This window comes from Mesocricetus auratus, unplaced genomic scaffold (assembly GCF_017639785.1).
Source record: "Mesocricetus auratus isolate SY011 unplaced genomic scaffold, BCM_Maur_2.0 Super-Scaffold_100691, whole genome shotgun sequence".
NCBI lineage: Eukaryota > Metazoa > Chordata > Mammalia > Rodentia > Cricetidae > Mesocricetus > Mesocricetus auratus.
The window spans coordinates 38,872,343-38,900,262 of NW_024429267.1; the positions used below are offsets into that span (position 1 = coordinate 38,872,343).

At 41.7% G+C, this 27,920-nt stretch overlaps 1 protein-coding gene and 1 long non-coding RNA gene across 5 annotated transcripts; one reads left to right on the forward strand and one right to left on the reverse strand.

Moving 5' to 3' along the window:
• LOC121137437 lies at positions 1-14,709 on the forward strand. Its single transcript, XR_005874657.1, has 3 exons — positions 1-132; positions 4,204-4,251; positions 14,432-14,709. It is a non-coding gene; the product is annotated as an uncharacterized LOC121137437 (long non-coding RNA).
• Slc35g2 (solute carrier family 35 member G2) lies at positions 6,444-27,454 on the reverse strand. 4 transcript variants are annotated; one of them, XM_040739459.1, is made up of 3 exons: positions 27,148-27,454; positions 9,267-9,404; positions 6,444-7,879 (listed from the first exon to the last, which is right to left on the reverse strand). In XM_040739459.1, the coding sequence occupies exon 3, from the start codon at positions 7,859-7,861 to the stop codon at positions 6,623-6,625; it is 1,239 nt and encodes a 412-aa protein (XP_040595393.1). In that variant the 5' UTR covers positions 7,862-7,879; positions 9,267-9,404; positions 27,148-27,454; the 3' UTR covers positions 6,444-6,622. The 4 variants fall into 4 exon arrangements, with proteins under 4 accessions (XP_040595393.1, XP_040595394.1, XP_005072070.1 ...); XM_040739460.1 differs by lacking the exons at positions 9,267-9,404; positions 27,148-27,454 and adding an exon at positions 26,811-26,830 and having other exon boundaries at positions 6,444-7,041; positions 7,348-7,879; XM_005072013.4 differs by lacking the exon at positions 9,267-9,404 and having other exon boundaries at positions 27,148-27,449.
• Positions 27,455-27,920: the final 466 nt, after the last annotated feature.

Below are 27,920 nucleotides of genomic sequence, written 5' to 3' on the forward strand. Positions count from 1 at the left end.
GCCTGCGGAGCCCGCCCCTGACGTCACAGAGGAATGCGCCGCTTCGGGATTGGGCGGGCTGGCCTGTCAATCAAGCGCGGCGCTGAGTGTGCCGTGAGCTGAGACTGCGCGGCGGCGCTCAGACAGGAGACGGTGAGGAGCGCCGGACCTGTCTGTTGGCGGTGTTCTTCCCCCAGCTTCCTCGGTGGCTGGTTTCTTTCCGCCTCTCTCAGCGCTGCTGAAACCTGTCATTACAATCGCTCGTTAGTGTCGGCCCCGAGACCAACCCAAACTGTTCTCTCTGGTTCCTGCACCTGAAGGGACCGACCAGCTGCAGATTCTTAGCGACAGGGAGCGACAAAGAAAAACGAGCCTCGGAGAAAAAAATCTAAGATGTTTGTTGATTAAAACCAGGACCAAAATAAGCTGTCTAAGGAACTTCCTAATGCCCTGGCCCGTGAGCAGCCTTGACTCTGGGCTTCCAGCCCTGCTGAAAAGGACAGTTACTTTTGCCCTGGGGCTGGGCATGGCACAGCCCCAGCCAGCTGCCAAGGCACCTGTAAATCGGTTATCCATCCTAACTAGTCTTGCAGCCTCCCATAACTTCCTCACTGTTTCTTAACCACTTGTGTTTCTTAGCGTAGGTGTGGCACCTAAAGAAACACTCCAGGTTAGGTAACTTTTTTGAAACGTGATTTTGCCTCCAGCGTAACTACACCCATATTCCTAAAGTGCAAAATCTATTAAATGAGGAACTGTGTCAGCGTCCATCCATCCTCACTCCATATCTAGCATATCATCGTCAATAATAGAGGCATTAATACATCTTCCTTTCACTTTTTGTTTATTTTTTAGTATATGAGTGTTTTGCCTTTGTATATTTGTGTGCCATATGCGTGCCTATAGGATCTTCTGGAACTGGAGTTACAGGTGGTTTTGAACCACATGTGTGCTGGGAATCAAACCCAGGTCCCCTGGAAGAGCAACCAGTGCTCGTAATCACTGAACCATCTCTCCAACTTCTTCCTTGCACTGTAATACAGACCCTACCTGCAAGTCCTAAAAATTCACTTTTTTGCATTTAACTTAGTTGTTCATGGAAAGATATGTGGCTTGACATGTCTTAGGAAAACCACAAATTACTGTGGCCCCTTCTTAGCCTGACTGTAGTTAAGAAAAGTAGACCATAAAACTGGGCAAAGGATATTCTTTACATTCTGTTGATAGTATCAAAAGCAAATAATGCACATTATGTATTTAAAAACGTACAAAGCTGGGCAGTGGTGGCACATGGGAGGCAGAGGCAGGCAGATCTCTGTGAGTTTGAGACCAGCCTGGTCTACAGATCGAGTTCCAAGACAATGTTACACAGAGAAACCCTGTCTCGAAAAACAAACAAAAATAAAGCATATGGACCACCACACCGTTTATCTCAGCATTGGAGAGGCAGAAGCAGATTCAATTTCTGCAAGGTCAAAGCCAGCCTGATCCATGTAGCAAATTGGAGGACAGCCAATGTTATATAGAGCGACTCTGTCTCAAAAGCAAGCAAGAACAATACAGGAAGCTCACCCCGAGTAACTCCAAAGGAGGAGATTTGGAGTGATAAAGAAAGGAATTGTGAACCCTCCATATCTTAAGACCTTTTCCAGGAAACTGTTGATAGCTTATAGTTAGAATGATGTAGTTTAGTGTTCCTATCAGACAGGAATGTTTAGAGAAAAAAAAGTTCTACCTATCTGCTAGCAAGAATTTATTACAGGCTTGATTGACAGGTAGAAATCAGTGGGCCCTACTAACTAAATTTAATTTCTATTACAGGAAAGAGTCTAGTTTGTATGGTAGGCACTACAATAGGCACTGGATATCGTAAGAGTCAGATATTGACATTTAAACCAACCTGTATTATTAATATGCTAATCCCCAGAACAGTTGTATCTAGGGACAGAGAGACATTAATGTGTAGTAAGACTATTCAGGCAAAAAGAAATGGTTGAAGGGTTACATAATATAAAGACATGAAGCAATTGTAGTATATTGATGAAGCAGGCAGTGGCTAGAATTTAAGCAATATGTTAGGAAAGCTGAGGGCCCTAGAGTTTATCCCATAAGCATTGAGAAGTCACTAGAGAGTTGTTGCTTGTTTTTTCAGTACTTTAAAGATCATTCTGGTGTTTTCTGACCTTCATTGCTTCTACTGAGGAGCAAGCTGCAATTTGTTTTTTTGTTTTTTTAACTGTGTGTTGGATGTTTGGATTGCATGTTAAGTGTACTGTGTGTCTGCAGTTCCATCAGAGACCAGAAGAGGGATCAGATCCCCTGGAACTGAATTAACAGGCAGTTACAAGCTGCTTTACTGGTGCTAGGAACCCAACTTGGGTTCTCTGAAAGAGCAACAAGTGTTCTTAATGGAGGAATCATCTCTCCTACCTCAAGTTGTAGTTCTTGATATCTTTTATGAACTGTGGTATGAATGTAATTGGCCTGCATCATCTCCTAGGGAGTGACGCTATTAGGAAGTATGGCTTTGTTGGAATGGGTATGGCCTTGTTTGAGGAAGTGTGTCACTATGGAAGCACGATTTGAGGTTTCCTATGCTCAGGATACCTCCCAGTATTTCAGCTGACTTCCTGTTGCCTGCAAGATGTAGCACTGTCAGCTCCAGCACCACCTCTGCCCGCATGCCGCCGTGCCCTTATCATGATGGTAATGAACTGAACCTCTGAAGCTGTAAGCAAGTCACCCCAATTAAATGTTTTCTTTATGAGTTGCCATGCATAGTGTCTCTTCACAGCAATAAAAACCTTAACTAAGACACTATTTATTTATTTCTTTGGAATATGTCTGTGTGTCTGCACACATGTATGTGTAGAGTTGATTCTCTCACTCCACCACGTGGGTTCCAAGGATCCGACTTGGGTCGTTAGGATTGGTGACAAGAGCCCTTTTCCACTAGGCCATCTCACGGATCCTGTAGCTCTTGTCATTGTTTTTCTGTGCATCATATCTTTCTGCTCTGGATATTTTTAAGACTCTATAACTTCATCCTCATCAGCAAAGATGCACTGTTAAGTTGCACTGTTTCTAGATGTCTTTTTCTATTTATCCTGCCAGACATTCGTCTAGTTCCCCAGTTTTCTGAGTTGTTAGTGCTTATTTTCTACCTTTAATCCAAAACTTCTCCACCTTATCTTCTCTTCTTCAAAGACAGCAGTAACATTTATGCTGCATTTCTTAGTACAGACTCTGTTCTCTCTGGCTCACTTTCCACCACCGTCCCTCCAAATCCTCTTTCTCTGCTATCATTTGCTGTCTGTGTGTTTATGTCCATGCAAATCCACTGCAGGGTGCACCCAAGACTTCGTGTATGCTAGCCAGACATTCCATCAACAGGATATATACCCAGCCCTTTTAACTTTTTAAAGTTTGTATATAGGATCTTGCTAAATTACCCAAGCTGTACTCCAATTTGGGAGCATCATGCCCTAGCTTCCCAAGAAGCTAAGATAATAAGCTTATATCTCAATACCTGGCTCAGGTTGCATAATGTCTATTGATAACTAATGTCTAGTAATCCCTGGAAATCTAAATATCAGCATTTTCCCAAAGCTAGGTATCTTATTAGTGCCTTCAGATTTGTTTGAAGATGATTTGGACCCTTTACTCAGAAAAACGGAAATAACAAGATATCACAATGGAGAAGATTTAGTATTATGTGTTATGGACTGAAAATTCGCACCTGTCATCCCATCATTGGAGAGGCAGTTGATCACTCCAAGTTCAAAGTTACCCAGGGTTGTATAGTGAGACCCTGTCTCAAATAGACCACAAAACAAAAACAAAAAGGTCAGGGGCAAAGGGCCAGGGATGACACTGAGGTAACCCAAAAGAGATTGCCCTTCATGGATCAACTACCACCCCTAGGGCTAGGAAAAGGGAGAATCAGGTTTGGATTATAGGATTACCCAGTTGGTTATAGCTCAGACCTCTAGGAGGAAGCTCTGCAGCTGGCCCTCCTACTGCTCAAAGGGAATGATGTTGTGGCAAGGGCTTATAGGAAGGAATGATTTCAAAAGTAACTTAAGGATTGCAGGGGTAAAACAGCAACATATGCTACAGGCAAATAGAAAGAGGAAAGTCCCTTCTCTTTCTACCGCCTAATCTTCCTCTATTAACTTTTTTGCTTTCTCTTGTTTGTTTATTTATGCATATATTTATTTGCAGGACACCCCCCAGTGGTTGAATCTACAGCAGCAGCTTGCTATATAGCAGGTAAGTGCTCTGCCACTGAGCTATATCCCCAGTAGTTGCCCCTTTTTTGAAAACAGGTCTAAGTTTCCAAAGCTAAACTTGAGCTTGGGATCCACCTGCCTCAGCCTCCTAAGTAGCTAGAATTACAGCCCCTCTGTAATGTCCTTTGTAGGCAAAACTCTGTGAGACATACTAGCTAGCATAAAAAAAAAACAGCAAAAAAAGCAACAATGCAATGTGTAGAATCTGAGCCTTATCATCGAATAGGAAAGTATAGAAGGGTGAGTTGGGAGCTAAGAGACAATACTTAATATGCAGAATAATGGTTCAAATTAATGCTATCTTGTATGAGTCTACTGACCTAAAGGCTCTTTTTTGGGGGGAGGAGGTTGTTTTATTTTGTTTTGTTTTTGAGACGGGGTTTCTCTGTAGCTTTGGAGCCTGTCCTAGAACTGGCTCTGTAGACCAGGCTGGACTTGAAGTTGCAGAGACCTGTCTGCCTCTGCCTCCCAAGTGCTGGGATTAAAGGCATGCACCATGAGGAGAGTCTTGAGATACTGTGTCAATTTTCTGCTACATCATGATACTGCTAGTGTGTCAAAAACAATTTAACTTTACTTTCTCTTTATTCTTGAGAATTTCATACATGAATACAATGAAACATGGTCATATCCAACCCTGTTTCCCTCCTCTAACTCTCCCCACATGTCCATATACCCCTCAACGTGTCCCCCTTCCAACTAATAACCTTTTTTTCTGACACAGGGTTTCTCTATGTAACTCTTGACTGTCCCAGAAATGACTTTTTTAAAATAACCTGCTAAATCTTGGTGATATTTTGTTTATGATCTAACAAATAAAGCTTGCCAGAAGATCAGAGTGGAGAGCTAACCACACTATTAGCCAGAGGCCAAGCAGTGGTGGTACACACCTTTGATCCCAGCATTTGGGAGACAGAGGCATACAGACCTCTGTTAATTCAAGGTCACCCTGGGCTGTATGAAATTGATCCAGTCTAAAAGAGAAACACAGCCAAGCAGTTGTGATTCACACCTTCAATCCCAGTACTTGGAAGTCACACACCTTTAATCCCAGTGCTAAAGAGGTGGAGACAGGAAGGGATATGGCCAGGTGGAGAGAGGAATGTAAGTCAGGGCAGTTAGTCTGAGGAGCAGTGCACTCTGAGCAGCAATCAGTCTGAACGAGAAGTCTGAGGACAGGATTGCCCCTTTGGTCTGAACTCTAATGGCTGGCCACTCTGCTTCTCTGATATTTAGCTTTCACTCCCTGATAACTGGCTCTGAGTTTTTATTATTAAGACCTATTAATAATAAAAAATAAAAAAGACCTTCTACAAGTTCATCTGTAGTGGTGGGGTGGAGGGGGCTCAGGGAGACTGGAACACTAACATAATAGTAGGAACATCCTCCCCCAGCAGGTATCAACCACCAATAACTCAGGAAGGCATAGGTCCTGGAGAGTCCCTCTTCAGCTATGCTGAAATTGTGGCTGGCTTCATCTTGTGCAGGTCTTGCATAAGTAACCACATCTGCTTTGAGTTCATCGTGCAATAGACATGTCAGTGTCTTTATTTTCTTAAGACTATGGCATATCTGCTTTGCTTACATACTTACCATAGAATCATAAGCAGGGGCAACTATACAAGATTTGCATAAATGACAATGAGGAGGCTCTGTCCAAATATTAACTCTCACATTATCAGGTACAAAATGGTATGGATTGGCTTTGGGGGAGCATGCCTTTAGTCACAGTACATGGGAGGCAGAGGCAGGAAGTTCTCTGTGAGTTTGAGACTAGCCTGATCTACAGAAAGAGTTTCAGGACAGCTAAGGCTACACAGAGAAACCACGTCTCAAAAAAACAAAACAACTAAACAAAAAGAATAAACATTTTCCCCAGGCATAGTGGCACTTGCCTTTAATGCCAACACTTGGGAGACAGAGGCAGGCAGGTCTCTGTGAGTTCCAGACAAGTCTGTTCTACATAGCAAGTTACAGGACAGCCAGAACTACATAGAAATACCCTGTCTCAAAACAAAACAAAAACATTTCTCAAGTTTTAGAAGTTTATAACCACAGGCATTAAATCTGAGACTCCTAGTCATGTGTCTTTGGTGATGGAGAATGATAATCTTCTAACACAGTTACTGTTTATTAATAATTAAAAAGACACCAAGTTCATGACACATTTCATCAATTTAATATATATGCTTTAATATATTAGTCTGAAATATTTTTCTTCATCTGTATAATTATTTATACTATATAGCACTCTATCAATTATATAACACAAAGACATCTACAGGTAAATATTAAAATGGCAATGTACATGTTAATAACTAGACATTAAGAAGATAATACTAACCAGGTATTCATTTAATGGGAGAGTCCAGTATTTCCTGATAATCTTCCCTCCTTACATTCCTCCAGTACAGTTTATAGCCAGCAAGGACGAATACACTAATCATAATGATCACACCTCCAAAAACATCATAAACACTAGGAAATATGTGTAACACTAAAAGCTGTAAGATCATAGCTACCACAATCTCCAGATGCTGTACTGTGCTGACCAAAGCCGGGTGGAATTTGTCTAAGGCATAATAAACTCCTAAGAACGCTGCAGTAGAACAGATGCATATAGCAATGAGATAGCTCCACGTTTCTCCATCTAAAGGGATGATAGGTTCTTGAAGGACAAACATAGTAGAAACTCCCCAGATTGTTCCAGTCCAACCAAAGGTAAACAGTGCGGTCCACATGCTGATCTTCTCCCTGATGGACCTGTACACTATCATAGAAAGAGCAGTGGTCAGTCCGGCCATCACAGTCATAGTGTACCCGAAGGCTTCTTTCCAGGCATTTAATAACGAATTGTCTTCATCAACAATGTTAGGAATCATGACAAGACAAACACCTAAGATACTGCAAACCACGGTAGCCATGTCAACATAAGCCATTTTCTCATCTACAAGTAAAAATGCTAAAATGGCACTGAAAACTGTGGTTGTGGCTCTCCACATTGTAGTCCCATTGCTGGGAGGAACTATTGAAAAGGAGGTATAAGCACAGGTGATAGAAATAACATTGCATATACCATAAAAGAAAAGTCGTAATCTGTATCCACTGGGTCCAAAAGGAGCTTCCTGGTAATAGCACACAACTAACACCGATAAGACCTGCAAGACAGAACGGATAAAGATCAGTTCTAAAGATGGAACTTTAGAACGATCAGAAACAAGCCTAGTGATAAGAGCCACGCATCCATGAGCCAAGGCAGACCCAAATAGCACTATCCACATTTTTCGGGACTGAAAAATGTTTTTTTCTGCAAAACTCTGGAATTGTGCCATCCCACTGGCTCTTAAGTCTTCTGCTAGTGGAGGCTGAGTGTCCATGGTTCCAAACAAAGTTCTTCCTTTCCTCTTCATTTCACTCAGCAGGCTCTTCTTGGGATTTTCTTCCATAAATCTGCCATAGTCTTCATTGATTTCTTCATACCCGTTGTCCGCAGGTTGGGGATAATGAGAGGTGTATTTCACCATGACTGTGTTGGGATGTATTTTCACCCGTTTTTTAACTGGATATTTTTGGGATGGAGAAGTATCCATTTCTTCAGATAACAAATTCTATTTAAAGAGAAAAAATATATACATGTTTATTGCATTGAAAATGGCATTACTATTTTACATATCTATACATGTATGTATATATAATTTCAATGATGGAAGGTAGAGATTATAACAGGAGTCTGCAAAGAAAACATAATAGGAAAATTTGATTTGTCATATGCATTATCATGTCTATGAAGCCCAATGGAATTTTCCAGCCTGCTATCATTCCTATTGTGAGCCTGTCCCAATGTCTCACTGTATTTGTTCTTATTTAGCTCTTTTGTTTGTTTAGTTTGTTTGTTTTTTCAAGACAGGGTGTCTTTGGAGCCTGTCCTGGAACTCCCTCTGTAGTCGAGGCTGGCCTTGAACTCACAGAGATCCGCCTGCCTCTGCCTCCCGAGTGCTGGGATTAAAGGCGTGTGCCACCAACACCTGGTGTTTATTGGTTTTTTGAAAAAGGGTCTCATATAACCCATGCTGGCCTTGAACTCTTCACCTTCCTGCCTCCAACTCCCAACTGCTAGGATTAGAGGTATATGCCATATACCCAGCTTGTCTCTTTCAGCTTTATACCTCATTTTTATATGACATTTTACATGACACACTGATATTTTCCCATCTTTTCATTTCTACCCATCACACACACAAAACAAAAGCAGCCTTTTTAAAATAGATTTTATTTAATTTTCTTTCATGTGCATTGGTACTTTGTCTGCATTCATGCCTATATGAGGGTGTTTGAATCCTCTGGAACTGTAGGTACAGACAGTTGTGAACTGCCACGTGGCGTGCTGGGAATTGAACCCAAGTCCTCTGGAAGAACAGTCAGTGCTCCTAACCACTGAGTCATCCCTCCAGCCCCCACACCTTGACTTTTTGTTGTATCCATTTGTCTATGTTCTAAATTGTTAATACATAAACCCGGAGTATTTTAAAGATGTTTTAAATTTTGTATGTGTGTGTCTGTCTGTGTGCATGTGTGTGTGCTTGTGTGCATGCATGTGCACATATGTAGGTATGCAGGTATCCTCACAGGCCAGAAAAGGGAGTCAAATTTCCTAGATTGGAGTTATAGGTGGTTGTGAGCCTCTCCTGGGAACCAAACTTGGGTCCTTTGAAAAAGCAGGAAGTGCTTTTAACCACTGAGCCTCTTATCAGTTCCCAAAGGCATTTTACATAATTTTATATATCTAAGCCAAGTGGCACATATCTATAATTCCAGCACTTGATATTGTGATATACTTTTGGTTAGGAAAATTATTAAGCTTCCTTCAAAGTAAGGATTAAAGAAATACTGAATATAAAGAATTTTCCATAGAAGTATATATAGTAAACTCTCAATAAATGTTAACAGTAAGTTTGGCTATTTTCACCTACAGTTGCCCTGTGAAGCACTGGATACCTTTTACAGTGTTATTCTTTCTCACTCAGTCTGCCTTCTTCCCTTTCTTTGAACAGTTTCCTTTTCCTTCTCAGTGATTCTCTTCTTCCATCCTAAAAGGTGATCTCCAGACATGTGGAGCCCACTGGAATGTCCACCCTAAAAGGAAGAGGCAAAGGAGAGGAAACTTTTCTCTCCTCATGATCCCCAAATACTTGTCCAAACTCATCCATTCCAGGACTTAAGCCATGACCCCAGAATCAAATCCAGTTCAATTCTTTTGACACCATTTGGATATCCAGCTGTTCTATTTACTCCCTCTTCTTCTGAAAGTCCTCTTCGGCTGGAAGAAGTCATGGAAAAATACAGCCCATGCCTCCAGACCCCCCAGACCTAACCAGCCTCCTCCTCCTGTCTCCAGAATACTGGTTTCAAGAAACCCCACTATTCTTTATTTCTCACTTCTAACCATTTCCATTGTAAAATCGTGGTTTTAGTTTCAATAACCTCAAATTCAGTCATAGTCTCAATAGCCAAGAAAGTACATTCTTCCCAGATCCCTCGCTTGTGTTGGAGATCTCACAGTCCTCCCAGATCCCCAAGCCACACTCTGAATTCTCCTTTCTGCCATCACACTCCAAATTGGCTCGTTCTTACTGTTTTTGTCTGTGAAATATTTCCTGGAGTTTTCTTTTTTCTCTAATTCCATGTTAATGTCATCATTCTAGAAGAGCCAGTATGGGTTCCAGACTAGATCATTACCCTGACATCCTGTCAGGCCCCCTTGAGTTCCAGCCCTCTTCTAAATCCTGTTGTCACATTAATCTGTCTTTAAAAGATTCAGACAAGGCGGTGGTGGCACATGCCTTTAATCCCAGCACTCGGGAGGCAGAGGCAGGTGGATCTCTGTGAGTTGGAGGCCGGGCTGGACCGACAGCCTCCAAAACAATACAGAGAAACCCTGTCTCATAAAAAAAAAAAAAAAAAAAAAAAAAAAAGATTCAGACAAAAACTTTCCTCCACATTTTCCCCATCCAAGAATCAAGAGTTCTCTACAGACCTCCTTTCTGCATTATCAGTATTAATTAACCCAGTGCACCTGTGTAATCCCAACACTTAGGGTGTAGAGGCAGGACAACCAGAAAGTAAAGGCCATCCTCAGCTACATAGTGAGTGGGTTTGAAGCTAGCCTGGACCACATGAGATGCTGTCTCACAAAAAAACAAACAAACAAAAAGCGTTAACTCCAGGCACTTGATACCCTACTTAGCGTGGCCCTGGTCTGTACTTAGCCCCTTGGCCTTCACACTATGCTCCAGGAATCTGTGTGGTATCACCCTAACCTTGTACCATGTGTGTAAAAGTCATTTCTCAGGTTTCTATTCCACTAATCCCTCCTCTGCTCCAACATTCTAAACAGTGATCATCTGTTAGGAGCTAATTCAAATTCTGTCTTTAGGAGCAAGCCTTCTCTGACTTCTCCAGACACTTCTTCATCTAAACAATTGCAGCACTTGTAATCTAATTTGTATAATGTAATCATGCTGCTTCCTGCTTGGTTCAGCTCTGGAGTTTTATGTTCCTAGTTACTGTACCCAATTTAACTATGTCAATTCTCATTTCCTTGATAGCCAGTAATTATCTTAATGAAATTTTACATTCCATAACTTCCCATTTGCTGCTATTGTTGAAAATTTTACCTTATATTCATTCAAAGCTTCCCCCTTTCTGCTACAGGTCAAACCTAAAGCTCTAGGAACGTGATTAGGGAGTGAGAGTGAGTTGACAGTTTATTCCTCCTATTCTCTCCCTTTGGGAATTGCAAAAGGGGTTATCAGGTCAGCAAGATGGCCAAGGCTCAGTGACCAAGGGTGCATTCCAAAAAAGGTTGATGATCTGAGTCCAATCCCAGGAAGTCACATGATAGAAGGAAGGAACTGACTCCTACAAATTGTCCTCTGGCTTCCATACACATGCCATGGCACATGTGTGCCCATGCATATACCCTCACACAATGAAGACATGTTTTAAACATTGTAAAGAAAGCTACAGAAAGGAAGGAAAATGAAAGGAACACAGGCACGCACTGGCTCCTCTTGTGTGATAGCCTATTGATGTAAAAACTGGGTCAAGCTGAACTACAGGCCTCACTTATTTAATCAAATGCAAATATAAATGCTGCCATGAATGAATTTTGTAGATATGATTTAAAACCCCTAAACCAGGGGCTGTGCAAGCCTGTAATCCCAGCACTTGAGAGATGGAGGCAGGAATAGCAGGAGTTCAATACCATCCTCAGATACACAGGGTGCTCAAAGCTAGCCCAGGCTACATGAGACCTTGTCTCAAAAAAAGAAATTCTAAATCAGTCGACTTTAACTTAATAAAAAGTAAGACTATGTCTCAAAAGAAAAAAAAGGCAGGCTGGAGAGACGGTTCAGTGGTTAAGAGTACTAGCTGTTCTTGCAGAAAACCCAGATTTGGTTCTCAACACCCACCTGATGGTTCACAACTACCTGTAACTCCAGTTTCAGGGGATCCAACTCCTTCTTCTGGTTACTGAGTGCATGTGGTATGCATGAAACCATGCAAGCATTCACATATACACACAAAAAATAATATTTTTAAAAGAAAGAAAAGGGAGTGTCTCAGTTACTGTTCTGTTGCTGTGAAAAGACACCATGGCTAAGGTAACTCCTATGAAAGAAAGCATCTAACTGGGGGTTTGCTTACAGTTTCAGAGGATTAGTCAGTTATCATCTTGGCAGGGAACATAGTGGCACACATGGCACTGGAGCCGTAGCTGAGAGCTACTTTCTGATCCACAGGCCATCTGGGAGAGAAAGGCTAGACCTGGCAGGGGCTTTTGAAACCTCAAAGCCCATCCCCAGTAACACACTTCTCCAACAAGGCCACATCACATCACCTAAACCTTCTAATCCTATCAAACAGTTCTACTCTCTGGTGACTAAGCATTCAACTACATGGGCCTAAGAGGCCAATCTTATTCAAACCACCATAGGTGAGAAGGCAAAGGAAAAATACCATTTAGTACTCATGTCCACATTATTGGACAAAGTTCAGTTCAAAGCAACACAGTGAGAGCGTGTTTCCTGAAAATTCAGAAGTTGGGGTTGAAGAGATAGCTCAGTGTGAAAAGCCAAGTTGGATCTCCAGCCCCCATGCAAAAGCTTTTTGATGGTACATGCTGCAATCACAGCACTGTAGGGCCAGGGGAGGAGGATTCCTGGGAGTCACAAGTCAGCCGGCCTAGCCAAACCAGCGAGCTCCAGGTTCAGTGAGAGACCCTGTCTTGGAAAACAAGGCCAACAGCTCCTGAGGAATAGCCAAGACTGGCTTCTAGCCTCCTCTTGCACACATGCTCCATACACTCATATGCACCTGCACAAAACCAGAAATAAAAACAAAAGCCTTAAAAGCTGGGTATTTATTTCATTGTAGAGTACTTGTCTGGTATACATATGGTCCTGGATTAGATCCTACCATGCAAAAGAGAAGTGGTAGAATAAAGGTTCTTCGCTCTATCCATGAACTTCTTAATGCTGAAGTAAGCAGTGGCAAGCATTCTGCTCTGACTATAGCTCTTGGCCCTGATGTTCAGCCCTTAGAGAGGCTTCCCCTCCTGACCCTGGAACCATCTTACAAATGTGCATTCTTCCTTGTCCAAATCCATCTTCATCACCGTACCAGTCTGCTGATTGGCCAACGGTGGCACGTCTGTGATGATGACTGCCTGCAGTGCTTAACAGGGGTGAAACAATGCCAAGACTGAGCGACATCCTACTTGATCTGGGCTATAAAAACAATCAGCATACACCAGGCTAAATGAGAAGCACCTCAGCATGTTAACTAGAATCTGCTTCAGGGAAAGCTACCTGAGTGAGAAAAGCCTCATTTAAGGCTGAAAAGCAGAGGCTTCCCAAGAAGTTAAGACTGCTTTGAAGGGGTTAGGCTGACTAGAGCCAGGGCTCTCAGACTGCACTGAATTAGGCAAGCTGATACTAGATTCCATAATGAACCACATAAGGAAGAGCAATGAAGAGTGTGGTCAAAGGCAGTTTAGGAGAGTTTAACTTAATTATTAACAGTAACTAGGGACATTTCTGAGCTGGTTCACTCTGGCATGTAGGAGGAATAAAAATTACACTTATGGGATTTGTAAATGACAGGAGGGAAGAAGATGGGCCTGGAGGGTTTGGACTTGGAGAGTGGGATGCCCACTGAATAGGGAAGATAGTTGAAATTTGAGCTGGAGACTCACCTGACAGTTCTGGAGCCCAAAGTCAGGAGGTGATTGGGAGTAAGCTACCCAGAAACTGTGAGGCAACTCACAGCTGCACTGAAAGGAAAAGGGGGAAGACTGGAGGGGAAAAGAGCAGAAGGTATTGGGAAGGGGAAGTAGGAGGAGAATTAACAGTCTGATTAGAGCCAGGCTAACCACATTCAGTCTGCCGTCGACTGTCCATGCTGCTTTAAGAGGAGACTGTTTCTTCACCACTCAGTGATGGTTAATGACTTAGTGGACAGGAGTAAGTCATGCATACCAGGATTTTTGGAGGCGTGGGGGTTTTGTTTTTTGTTTTGTTTTGTCCTTTGAGACAGAGTCTCACTATATATCCCTAGCTTTCCTGGAACTCAATATGTAGACCATGCCTCTGTCTCTGGAGGGCTGAGATTTAAAGCATGAGCCAAGCCGGGCAGTGGTGGCACACCTTTAGTCCCAGCACTTGGGAGGCAGAGGTAGGTGGATCTCCCTGAGTTCGAGATCAGCCTGGTCTACAAGAGCAGTCTCCAAATCCACAGAGAAACCCTATCTTGAAAAACAAACAAAACAAAAAACAATAAAAGCATGAGCCACCACACCTGGCAACACCAGTTTTTTTGAAAAGTGTTGTTTTTTGTTTTGTTTTCCTTTTTAAGCTTTTTTAAATAAAATGATTATAATAATAGTTATTATTATGGCTGTATGTGGCAGTTTTCAAACAAGTAGACAGATTTGACTTGTGTGGAGGTGATGATGCCTGGTTTGGAACAGAGCAGTTATGCTGTGACACTTTAAAATTCATTCTGGCACACTGATGAGTGTGTTGGCTGGCAGCTAAGAACATGCTAGAAAGCAAGATTTTTACCATTTATTTATTAACCTTTTTATTCTTTGATTCTAGAGATCGAACCAGGGCCTCATGTATGACAAGCTAAGGAAAACCAAGGCTCACAACTTATAATCAGCACTCTCCATTCCAGCAAAGTGCATTTCTAATCTCTGAAGAGTAGTTTTATCAATTTACATAAACTATGCCATTCTCAGGTGACACATACTTGTCATCTAACACTTACTTTCCTGAAAGAAAAAAATTAAGCAAAATCAATTTGCAGCAAAATCAGCACTTTTAGATTCAGCCTGCTGATGATTATAAAGGATAAAGGGGGACATGGCTAGAAAGGGGGGGCAAGAATAAAATGATCTTTTTCTCTTTTTTGTTTTTTTTGGGGGGGCGGGGACTGGAGGGATAGGATCTCACTCGTAGCTCTGACTGTCCTGGAACTTACTATATAGACCAGGCTAGCCTCAAACTCACAGAGATCTGCCTGCCTCTGATTCCTGAGTTCTGGGATTAAAGGCATGTGCCGCTATACCCAGCTGAAATAATCTTTTTCTATTTTATGATCTTTTTATATGTATCTACATGGTTAAATCATTGATTTGTTGCATTGATTACATGCTATTTAAGTATAAAACAAATTCTTGGTTGTTGATGTATTTCTGGGCTGCTTATTATTTACCTCAGTCTTCTGAAAGAGTTCAAAGAAACCTTGCAACCATCTCAGATATGCAAGAATCTCTGAACAAAAAAAAGGAACATCCCAGGAGCAAGTCTGCTCTCAGATCCCCAAAACACTACTTGTACCACCTGCTCCCATCTGCCCTGCTCTTCCTGCTGTTTATCTATGCAAGCACCAAGCCTGAATCTCCAAACCCCACTTCAGGCCAATGTCTGGAGATACTACAGTGAATTAGTAACAAATTTTACAAATCTTATTTGTTTTACTTATAACTTATTCTTCACATAACAGACTGATGTTATGATTAAGAAAGTTACAATCCAGTCACCTCTTTCCATAAACTATATTTCAGTAAAATCCCAATGATAAGAGCATTAAGAAATGGCCATTAGATGCCTCCTTGTTTCAGAGCAAACTATAAGTCATATTTTGAATTTAATTTTTACAATACCTGGCAGGCAACACAGTACACATAGACATTAAAATCACCACACTCCATTAATGTCTATAGAACACATACACAGGCACTGCAAAGATGAAGAAACTTATCAAGTCTCTGTTATTGCCAAGGACTCTGTACATTAACAACAACCATTGCATAATCCATCTCATCAAAAGTTAGTTAGCGGCCGGTGCTGGTGGCGCACGCCTTTAACCCCAGCACTTGGGAGGCAGAGGCAGGCGAATCTCCGTGAGCCGAGACCAACCTGGTTTACAAGAGTTAGTTCCAGGGCAGCCTCCAAAGCCACAGAGAAACCCTGCCTCCGAAAAAAAAAGTTAGTTAGCAGTATGTATCAAAACTTTATATGTGTGAGTTCTCCCAGCCATGCCATTTGCAATAATAGAATCTAAGGAGAAAATCAGTAAAGCACATAAAATGCACACATAAGGGTAGTCACCATGGCTCTCTTTATATGATGAAAAATTAGAAATAACCTAATTGCCAATTAATGGGGAGGGGCTAAAGGAAAACATCAATGTAATACACAGTCATTCAAAAGGAAAATATATGTGTATATAATATAAAATATTTATGTCATATTGCTAAGAAATTTATAAAAGTGTATTCATGAGATGGGGTTGTAGATTAGTTGGAAGAATATTTGCCCAGCATGTATGAAGCCTTGGGTTTGATGCTCAGTAACATATAAACCAAGCATGGTAGCACTCTAAAGGTAAAAGCAGGAGCATTGGGAGTTAAGTACCATTCTTGGCTACAAAGAAAGTTTGAAGCCTGCCTAAGATATATGAAATTTTGTCTCCCCACTAAAAAGACCCTAAAAAATATTCATGGTAGGGTTCTATTTATATAAAATAATGTATATGCATGTATATACTAACTCATATGCATATGTATTTATGGATTTTTACATTTTATATATAGATATTTGAAATCTAAAAAAGTTTAACATACTTTCTTAAGAAGAAAAACTAATTCATTACTCTGTGTTTTAGTCTGACGAGTCACTCAAGAGCCAAGTGTAGTTCTTGTATATCTGTGCCATCTGTGGGAGGAAAGCTGTGGATAAATAGACCATTTTACAGGGAAAATATGAATGGATGGTGTCTAGTGCTCAAATCAAAACAGAGGTAAATGACTACAAACTGAGGGAGATGCCTTTGTTACTGCTTTTGAAAGAATCCAATATATGCATGTGTATATAATATGGTATTTTCACGGCAAACTAAAAATATAATGTAGATTCCAAATGGCAGCAAAGAACATAACATCATTACCATTGGCTTTTCTTACATAAGTTTCCACCCCATAAATCTTCATGTTAATGTGAGAAATCTGACCTGAACAGATGGACCTCATGCTGTTCTCTAACGCATGCACAGATTTCTGCTCATCTGAACCAGGAAATGGAGTCAGCACTAAAACAGAAGACAGTATCATTCATCTCCTAGGATTGCCATTTCAGAAGCTGCTCATAGAAGCAATACTTCCCTCTTCAGAAATAGAGCAAGTGATATTTTTATGCCTTAATGCAATGTGTTCTTAACACAGTAGAGAAGGGGGATGGGATGTTGGTTCAGGATGTAAAGGTGCTTGCTATCAAGCTTGACAAGTCCAACACAGAAAGACCTGACTCTCACAAGTTGTGTTATGACCTACACACACACACACACACACTTAATAAATGTAACAAAAAATTAGAAGCTGGGCAGAGTGGCACACGCCTTTAATCCCAGCACTCAGGAGGCAGAGGCAGGCAGATCTCTGTGAGTACAAGCCAGCCTGATCTACAGAGTGAGTTCCAGGACAGTCAAGGATATTACACATAGAAACCCTGTCTCAAAAAGAAGAAAAGAAAAGAAAAGAATGATAAAAACACAGAAGGGTATCTGTGACATTGGGGATGCTAGGTGAATGGTCATTGAACCTTAACCATGTTTGAAGAATCCTCTCACCACTGCTCTCATTTGGCTGCCTCTGCCCTTGATCCCCGTGTCCCTCTTGTATTTTTGGTTGTGAGCCTAGCCTTTAATGACTGAGTCATCTCTCCAGTTCGATCCCCATGTTTCTCATGGAGGTCACACCCCTGGGCATTGACCCACTCTCTAGATCTTCACTTGAACCTGCTTAGCTCTTTGTCTCACTACCTAAGAGCCTCTCTTACTTGAGTATCTTCATTGGTGCAGTTTTATAAGTAGGCATCCTTCGGCTTGAAGATCCAATAAAGGACTCTAACAAGTAATTAGCACCTTTGAGATTTTAATTTCTTGGTTCACAGCTCTTATTTACTTAATGCTTTGAAGATGCTGGCAGGGCCATCAGGATTGACTCCTAAGATTTGGGTCAAGTAGCTGATATGGTCAGGAGATGGGTTACATCAAAGGAGAAAGAGCAAATAAATATATCCAGGATAACAGGAGCCAGATTCGCATCCTAAGAAAACACACGGCCATTGTTTAAAACTTGAGACAGTCAGCAGCTGGAAACTCACTTGGAGAAGCTGCTCTCTGAATTATCTGTTCCTTCTCTAGGTGCTGGAACACTTTGTTCTGGAATGTTCCAGCCGTCCTTGACATACTTTACCACTGTGGGCTGTGTATGTACATAACTATAGTCCCTGATAAACTGTTTCCACTCCAAGAATGAGGATGATGACTGTCTTTTTTTCTGGATATCTTGAAGGTCCTATCTCAGAACCAGAATCAGCAAATTCTGACAGAACAGGAGCTCTTTGGCCTAGCTGGCCTGCTCTGAAGAGAGTCACTGTTTCACTGTTGGCCTTTAATCCTTGATCACATTAGCTGATGCAGAGCTTCTTCTCCACGGCGCTTCAGTCCAATGCCCTCATACTCCCTGACTCTGAGTTAAGGGACCCAAGAACTAACTAGTAAGAGAGTCTGGCTGTCTTCCTCCATCACTTTCAAAAGCCTCACTTAGTCTCCTTCCAGACTTTCACTCCTGTTTAGAACAGTGGCTCAGCTAGCAATAATAGAAACTGAAGAGAAAATAAATACATAATATAAAAATGGATCAACAAGTATTTTCTTTCTTTAATCAGATTCTTAAGGTAAAATGTCCAGCAAAGCTGCTTATTGATACTGTGGTGTCTAAAACAAAACAAAGCTTCCCAAGTCAATGATTATATACAGTCAGAAAGTGATTAAACACACACGCCTGTAAAATGTTAGGCATGAGGATTGATTTCATATATGGTCCTAACAGAAACAGGGTTAACATTTACATAAAGAGTTGTACTGCATTTGCCTGTTGGTTATATACAGCAACCATTATGTGAACCTAGAGTAGAAAATTCAACACTACAGTATTATATAAATGACAGTATTTTAAATTATGTATACACATTAACATTTATAGGGCAAAGTAAAATTTTGGTCAAGAGTAAGAAAAAAGTTCCATGATCTCAGCTGGTCTCTGACATTCCCCTGCCAACTTAAGGGTATTTCCTCGATACAAACCAGAGAGGAAATGAGTGAATACTGACAAAGGGGAGGCAGTTGAGTGATTATCATTCTCCTTCCCACATCTTCCCACTATTACTAAAAGTTAAAGGTGAGAAAAATAGTATTAAGTGTTGTTAGGATACTGTGCGTGGAGGACCTTGGAAGATTACATGGCGGGCGAGGGTGACCAAGGCCAGCGGGGGGTGGGGGGGTGGGGGAGTGGGGGGGGGGGTGGAAGGGGTGGGTGGGGCACAAACATGCCAGGCAATAGAACTCAGCGAGAGCTTTCATTAGAAAGGGAAAGGGGGAGAAGAAAAGAAAAAAGAGGTAAAGAGGCAGATAGAGAGAGGACAGAAGAGAAGAGGGAGACAGGAAAAGTCCTGTCTGCCCCCAGGGGAACAGCAAGAAAGAGAGAGAAAAAGAGAGGGCAAATTGTCTTTCTTTTAAAGGGGTCCTTTGCACCTGCGTGAAGGCTACATAACCATGGAACCCTGGGCTCCCCAGGCTGACAGGAACAGGCCAGCATAATGCCTGAATCCTTACAAGTGTGGTGATGAAAAAGATTTCTGCCTGATTTTATGACCAAAATATACAGGAGGAACATCAAGTAAGGAAGGAGTAGCAGTGACTCACGGAACAACCATGTGTCAGTGTGTAAGAATTCCACCTGTAGCACAAGGCATCTCAGCAAGAAACCCAAGCAAGATTCTGACAACCAGCACTGAGTTCTAACGTACTGGGGGTAGAGCCCAGTTAGAATATGGTTACTGCGCTTACCTCTTCCCTTACCCCAGACTCCAAGCCAACAGAACATATCTCTCTTCAAATCACCAGGAAGTAAAAGTTCCTGTAGCCTGTAATAACTCAGAAGACTCTGATCCCCATTGCGGTAACCACAGGCTGTAGATCACTAGTTACGTTAATGCTGACAGAGATCCGCCCAGGAGATCTCAATTGTGGGTAGCAATGTTGTCTACCCAAGTTGAAAAGCATCAAGGAATGTAGCCATCTTTGTGAATTAAAGTATTTTGAAAATCAACTTTATAAGCTTCAATTGAAATTGGGTTTGATTATCAGATATAATTATGTATACATATACTCTCTTGACTTTATTAAGCCCATTTCTTTGAGGAGATTCAAAATCATATGCAGGCATTCTTAAGAATTTATGATTTGTGTGCTGACGCTGTAGCTCAGTGGTAGAGCATTTGCCTATATATGCCACATCCCTGGAACTACCAAAAAGGTGGGTTAAATTCTGATTGTTAATGTATTTGTCTCCCTGCTAGCCTGTGTCTTCCCTCCTAGAAACTCATATGTGACAATGTCTGGAGGTAGTGACTTCAGAAGGTGACTAGGTCATGAGGGCAGAGCTCTTGCCATTCTGATACACAGGGACACACCTAAAGACCACCATTTACGAACAGGAAGCAGACCCTCACCAGATACCTAATTTTCTAGTATCTTAATCTTGGACCTCTCAGTCTTCAAAATGATGAGAAGCAAATTTCTGTTCTTATTAAGTCATCCGTTGTGTTACAGCAGCCTGAAGGAACTAAGACTCTGTCTAAATACTATCTTTAAAAAAAAGAGTTTAGTATTTAGTGTTTAGTGTGTGTGTGTATGTGTGTGTGTGTGTGTGTGAGAGAGAGAGAGAGAGAGAGAGAGAGAGAGAGAGAGAGAGAGAGAGAGAGAGAGAGAAACTATGCGCCATGTGTACACTTGGTCACAGATGCCAGAGGACAGCATCAGATGCCTGCAGCTGGAGTTACAGGTGATTTGCAGCACCTTACAGGGGTGCTGGAAGAACAATAAATGATATTAACCACTAAGCAATCTCTCCAGACCTCAAATGCTATTTTTATATGACTGAAGTAATTAACTCCTATTTCTAATAGCTAACATGGAAGTGTCAGCTGTATTAATTAAGAAAATACCAGAGTGAGTGTTGGCCTGTTCAGTGTGTATCTGTCTACTTGATTCTACATACTCCCAACAAGGTGACAGGTGTACTAACACATATAGAAACCCTTTTAAATCGTGCTCAGAAACAGAACTGGTGACTAGAAAATACAGTATTATTACTATGAATAGATGATCCATAAAAGAAAGACACAAATGACCAGTAAATACACACAAATTCTGTTAAAGATACAGAAACAAAAATGTTTTGCCACTTAGGTGAGAAAGATGAGGAAGGCTGTAAGACTCCAGAAATCATTCACTGTTACCCACAATGCAAAGTGTGACGCCTCCTGAAAGACTAACTTTATTTAGGAACGTATCATGAGGAAACAACACTGTTACACAAAGTTATATTAAGCTGCCAGCAGTCTAAATGTACATAAAATATTGATTGAAGTCTTAAAAATAATGTTCTGATGAAAAGACATTTATATATGGAAAATGGAAGAATTGGGACACTTGACTACAATTTCAGCACCTGGGAGACTGAGCCAGTGAGCCAGAGAGGGTAAGGCCAGTCTGACTACAAAGAAAGGCCTTGCCTCAAAAATCAGCCAATAACAACAACAACGAAGAAGAAAAATATATATCATGATTCTATTTATGATACAATAAATTCATGATGTGTATTCTTCAGATTTCTTAAGTTAAAGGTGTCTTAAAGTTGAGGACTTGTCATATCCATTGTTAGGAATTCGGTAACCTGAAACTATTTACTTCAAGCTAATATCCGTGGTGGTACCTACAGAGCTGGACTGACTAGGAGGATTTAAATTTATAACCTGATCTTTTTATTTCTTCTAATCAGCTTGTTTTTAAACATATCCTCTAAAATCAAACAAGTCTATTCCAAAATGACATTAAACCCTAGAAAGAAAATAATACAGAATAGTTTATCAACACCCAAATAATCATTTTTTTTGTTTTTGAAAATATGTTACATTTATCCATAATTGACTGAATTTTAAAAGGAAATGAGAGAATAAATCTTTTTTGGTGAATTATAAATGAATCATTGACTGATTCAAACTTAAAACAATGTTCCCATGAGAAGATATTTAAATATGTAAATCAATAGAAGCAGATGCATGCTTGTAATCTCAGTATCTCAGAGGCTGAGGGAGATTATCTTTATTATAGAGAAATCAAGGCTGATGTAAATGCCAGAAAATATAATAAAAATATATTAGTATGCATGGAAATGTCCCAGTCAATGAACTGCTTGCTGAGCAAGCATGAAGTCCTGTGTTCAGATCCTCAGCACCCACATAAAAGTCCACCAATAGCACATGTCTGTAACCCTGGTACTGAGGGGGAAGAGGGATGGCAGGTGGATTCCTGAAGCACACTGGCCAGCCAGTCTAGTCAATTGGTAGGCTCCAAGTTAAGTGGGAGTCCCTGTCTCAAAAAATAAGGTAAAGAGCAATGGAGAAAGGCACCCATCATCAGCCTCAGCCCCTTACACACACATACAGAAAATACATACACACCTCTAGGAATGTGCATACATCTACAAGAATATGTATGCACTCTGTGATGCTAGTGCTGATTGTTCACCTGACAACATCTAGAATTACCCGAGAGATGGGCCTCTGGACACCTGTAAGGGATTGTCTTGGTTACACTAGTTGAGATAGGAAGGCCCACCTGCTGTAACGGCACCATTCCCTGCCCAGAACCTGGTCTGTGGAAGTGGAGAGAGAAAGCTGAATACCATGCATGGATTCATTACTCTCTGTTCCTGATTAAGGAGGTGATGGGACCACCCATGTCCAGCTCTTGCTGCTTTGACGTACCCTCCATGGTGAACTGTACTTTGAATTATAAGCTAAAGTAAATCCTCTCTTAAGTTCATTTCTTAGGATAGTGTATCATAGCAGCAGTTAAATAAATTGGCACACACACACACCGTTTGAATAGAAATTTTAAAAATATATTGAAAATTTCTGTACAGCATACTAGAAACAAAGTTAACAAAATTAAATAGAAAAAAATGTGGTGGCATAGGCCTTCAATCCCAGGTACTCATGGCAGATCTCTTGCATTTGAGGCCAATGTAGTTTACATAGGGAGTTCTAGGCCAGTCAGCACTCGCTACATAGTGAAACTTTGTCTCAAAAGTACAACAAACAGAATACAATAATATACAAAGAGCTCATATGAGTGAAAAAAGTAAACATGGCAATAGAAAAATAAAGATATGAGTTAGCAAGTCACAAAATGAGAAATAAATATTGATAATGAATAAACAAATGTTCTTCTCTGTCCAATTAGAAAATACCTCTGGAAGATTGGTAAAAACCTGATTTTAGTGAAAGGATGGGGCTGTTCTAGAACTTGCCCTGTAGACCAGGCTGACCTTGAACTCACAGAGATCTGCCTGCCTCTGCCTCCTGAATGCTAGGATTAAAGGCGTGAGCCACCACTTACCTTGTTGATCCACTTTTTAAGGCACAGTTTGTAATTAGTGTTTGCCCAGTAAATATTCCTTAAATGTGGTGCCCTTGAGGTGGTTAAAGGAGCAAATAAAGGAAATAGATATTTGAACAAATTAGTGTATCCAAAAATAAAAATATTCATCCTTTGAACCACAAATTTTACTTCCAGAATTTTGTTATAAGATTGTAATTAGCCAGGTAATAATAGCACACACTTTTAATTCCAGCACTCAGGAGGTAGAGGCAGGCAGAACTCTGTGAGTTCATGGCCAGCATGGTCTCCCGGGCCAGTTCCAGGACAGCCAGGGCTACACAGACAAACCTTGTATTGAAAAAAACGACAGGACTGGAGAGATGGCTCAGAGGTTTAGAGCACTGACTGCTCTTCCAGAGGTCCTGAGTTCAATCCCAGCAACCACATGGTGGCTCACAACCATCTACAATTCAATCTGGTGCCCTCTTCTCACATGTAGGCATAACACTGCATATCTAATAAATAAATCTTAAAAAAAGAAAAAAAAACGACAAAATAAGATTATAATTAAAAGCCGGGCGTTGGTGATGCACATCTTTAATCCCCGCACTTGGAAGGCAGGAGATCAAGGCCAACCTAGTCTACAGAGCAAGTGTCAGGACAGGTTCCAAACAATACAGATAAACCCTGTCTTGAAAAACCAAAAAAAAAAATTGTAATTAAACAAATGTGTGTTTGTTCAAAGATGTTATATTAGGTGGAACAATTTAAGTGTCCATCAATAAATGGATGGATCTTTTAAATGGAGCATATATAAATACAAAGAAATAATATTCAGCCTTTAAGAAGAAAGAAATTCTATCATCTGGGAAAATACAAATGAAACTTGGGATGTTATGCTAAGTAAAATAAGCCAATCACAAATACTGTGTGATCCCACTTACATGGAGTATATAAAATGGACAAAGTCATAGAAAAGAGGAGAATGGTGTTTACCAAGGGACTGGGAGGTAGGGAGAAATAGGGAGTTACTAATTTATATGCATGAAGTTTCAGTAAAATAAATAAACTCAGGAAGTGCTCTATCTTGTGCCTCTACTCAGTTCTAATGCATTATCATCAACTTAATGCATTTAAATCTTTGAGAATATAGAATTTACGTATTTTTACCATAACTCTTTCCTTTAGATTTATTTATTTATTTTTATTGTGTATGCATGACTGTTTGCCTGTATGAATGTATGTGTACAATGTGTATGCCTGGTGCCCTTTGAGGACAGAAGAGGGCATAGATCATCTAGAATTGGAGATACAGAGAGTTGTAAGCTGCAGTATAGGTGGGGGAGATCAAACAAGTCCTTCAAGAAAGGCAGGCACTCTTATCTACTGAGATATCTCTCCAGCTCCATTCTTACAATAATGAATTTTAAGGATGGTATTAGGCATGGTAGTGTATGTTTGTAATCTCACCTTTTGGGAGGTGAACATGGGAGGATTAGGAGTTCAGGTCATCTTTGTCTACATATCAATTTTAGTCCAACTGTAGCTATATAAAAATCTGTCTAAAAGGAAAAAGTATGACATTTGCTGGGTATGGTAGCACATATCCATAATCCAGCACTTTAGAGGCTAAGCCAGAACGATACTGCAATCAAGGCCAGTGTGGGAAACAGTTCAGACCCAGTCCCCTAAATGGAAATAAGCACAGAAACTATTTGCAGAACTGTCTATAACAGTAGTTCTCAACCTTCCTAATGCTTTGGTCCTTTAATATAGTTTCTTATGTTGTGCTGACCCCCCCACCATAAAATTATTTTGTTGCCACTTTATAACTGTAGTTTTGCAACTACTGTTGTGAATCATAATGTAAATATCTGATATGCAGGATATCTGACATGTGACCCCAAAGAGGGCATTACCCATAGTTTGAGAACAACAGGCCTATAATAACAAAAAAAGCATTAGACATAAACATTCATAATTACAAGACTAGTTAAAACAACAGACAGAAGAATGGTCCATCTAAAGTTCATGTGCTCATATAACAGAAAATCTCTTCAATTTTTTTCTGGTTTTGTGCACTTCTCTATTACCTAAATTTCTTTAAATAAGCATTTTTCTTTTCTTTCTTCTTCTTCTTCTTCTTCTTCTTCTTCTTCTTCTTCTTCTTATTATTATTATTATTATTATTATTATTATTATTATTTGTGGCACTGAGGCACCCACATAGTTTCTTGCATGCTGAGTGGATGCTCTATACTCCTGGTCCTTCTAGAATAGCATTTTTTGGAATTTAAATGTGTGTGAATACTTAGTTACTTGGCCAAGCACCAAGCACTTCAATCTACAGGCATGGTGTCTTTGGAACAGATGATTATGAAAATTAATGGTGCTGTAGAGTTCAGAAACTGAAGCGTTGTCAAAAACTAAGATGAATTACAAAAGATTCTTGGAAATGTGTGACTTGTAGTGCATGATGGCTTTGAAAAGAGATGAGCGTTGTGTATGTGTGCATGTACTCACACACATATCCTACACATGTACATGGTGTGCTTGCTCCGTATGTACTTTCACTTAGGTAATCAAACAAGCTGTACATATGCTTTATCACCTCCCCCAAGGTAAACCACTTTTCCCTCTTAGGAGACTAGGCTCAACCTATCTGTAAAGGGTTTCAATGTCTGGCCGGCTCCATCTGTCCACTTGCCTTGGTAATAGGTTATTTTGAGCAAAGGTGCAAAACAGGAAGCTATGGCTGGCATGAGCCCAGGAAGTCATAAATGAGGAAAGGGAATGAGACGCTTCAGCACCACGGACACCGTCAACTCTGCCCAAAGTTCTTTTGGTGGGGGGGAGAATAGCCCGCGGAATGGCCCTCGGGTCCACTCCCCCGCCCCAGTGTGAGACTGTCCTGGGCCCCCCTAATCCTCACTGGGATGGGAAGTTGTTCCAGCTCCTAGTGGAGGCGGGTGACAGCCTGGGCAGTGACGTGGATCTGCGTAGCGCCCTCAGCTGCCCCAGTTTGAGTGTCCTTCCTGTCAGTTCTTGCGACCCCTTTCCTCCTCTAATGAGCCAAATGGACGCATACTGCTTAAAATTCTAACCCCAGAACCAATTCCGTCAAGGAAATTCGCATTTTCTTCTCTGTAACTGGATGAGGTGGATCTGACTTGCCCGAGCCTCCACCTCCACACTCGGCCAAGGTCGGGGCCCTTCTTCCTCCCCATCCTCTCTCTGAGGCAGGATTTCTACAACCACGAAAACCTCAGCCCTTCTATACTAGAGTTCAAGACTCGTGGGCACAGGACAGGAAAGTGATGACAAATCCAAAATCTCAACCAGACTCCTAAAACCACCCAGCAATCTTTGAAAGTTGCATTTGCAATCGTTTCTATGACGCCACAAACACTCGCCGAGATTGTGTGGGCTCCGGGGGAGCAGAGGAGGGACAACACCCCTGACCTTCATCATGCAGACTGGGGAAGGGCCCACTCTAGCAGCGGTGTCAGGACCCGGCGTGAGGCCGCAGGCTAATGCTGACTTTATCAAGCCGTTGTTCCGGTTCTCCAGGGCAGCCTCGGGGGAAAAGTGGGCACTGGGTGGCCTTTCGGACGTCCCGCAGAGACGCGCGCCCCACGGAGGTCTGCCAAGTAGGCGGGGCCAGTCTACCTTTCCCCAAGTGAGGCTCTCTACCCGTGGGGAGTGGGGCTCGCCCTCTCCCTCGTCCCCCGGGACCAGCCCGCAAGCAGGCAGAGTCCTGCACCGCCCGCTGCTGCCCACCCGCCGCCTGGCCGGTTACCTGGAAGTCGCTGCAAGGCGGATGTGCTCAGGGCTCTCGCGGACTCAGGTGGAGCGGCGCTCCGGTTCTGGCCTCCCTAGCAGCTGAGGTCACCGCACGCTTGGCGGGGACCACTGCAGCCTGGACTGCCAGGGGCCACCAGAAAAGAGAGGGGCGCCAGACGCGGGCACTGCGCCTGCGCTCTTTGCTGCCCCAACCCCCACCGCGGCCGCTGCAGGAGTGAAAACCTGCAGGAGACCACCAGGATGTTTGGCTAGACCCAGGGGCTGCCCCCCACCCTCAGGCATGAGCGTTCCAGGCAATGGAAGCTGCCAACGCCCTTGGGGGTGGGCAGAGAGCTGTTAGAAACAATCCACTACCAGCCAGGGCAGCATGGTCCTCTGGGAAATCTCAGAGAGGCAGTCTCCATTGATTTCTATCTGGTTGTAAGAACTAAAAATGATTCCTCGATGTTCAGCATGGTTAAACTTAGGGACAGAGTTTTGGGGCATCCTTGAGTCTTCTTCAAGGTGGGGGTAAGTCTTGACAGTGCAAATGTTTGTATACCCAACCCCCAAGCTAGATGAATACAGTCTTTTAAAAACAGACTAAATCGCCAAGGCAATGAGAGTCCTGAAGACAGGCTGGAAGGCCACGACCTTAGGTCGCACAAGAAAGAACCAGGCTTGAACTATGGTGCTGGCTGTAGAAAAGACAAACTTCTCCTGCCAAATTTTCCTTAGTCCGTTCAGATCCCCTTCCATCATCCTCTGTGAGGCAGACTCACCTTGATG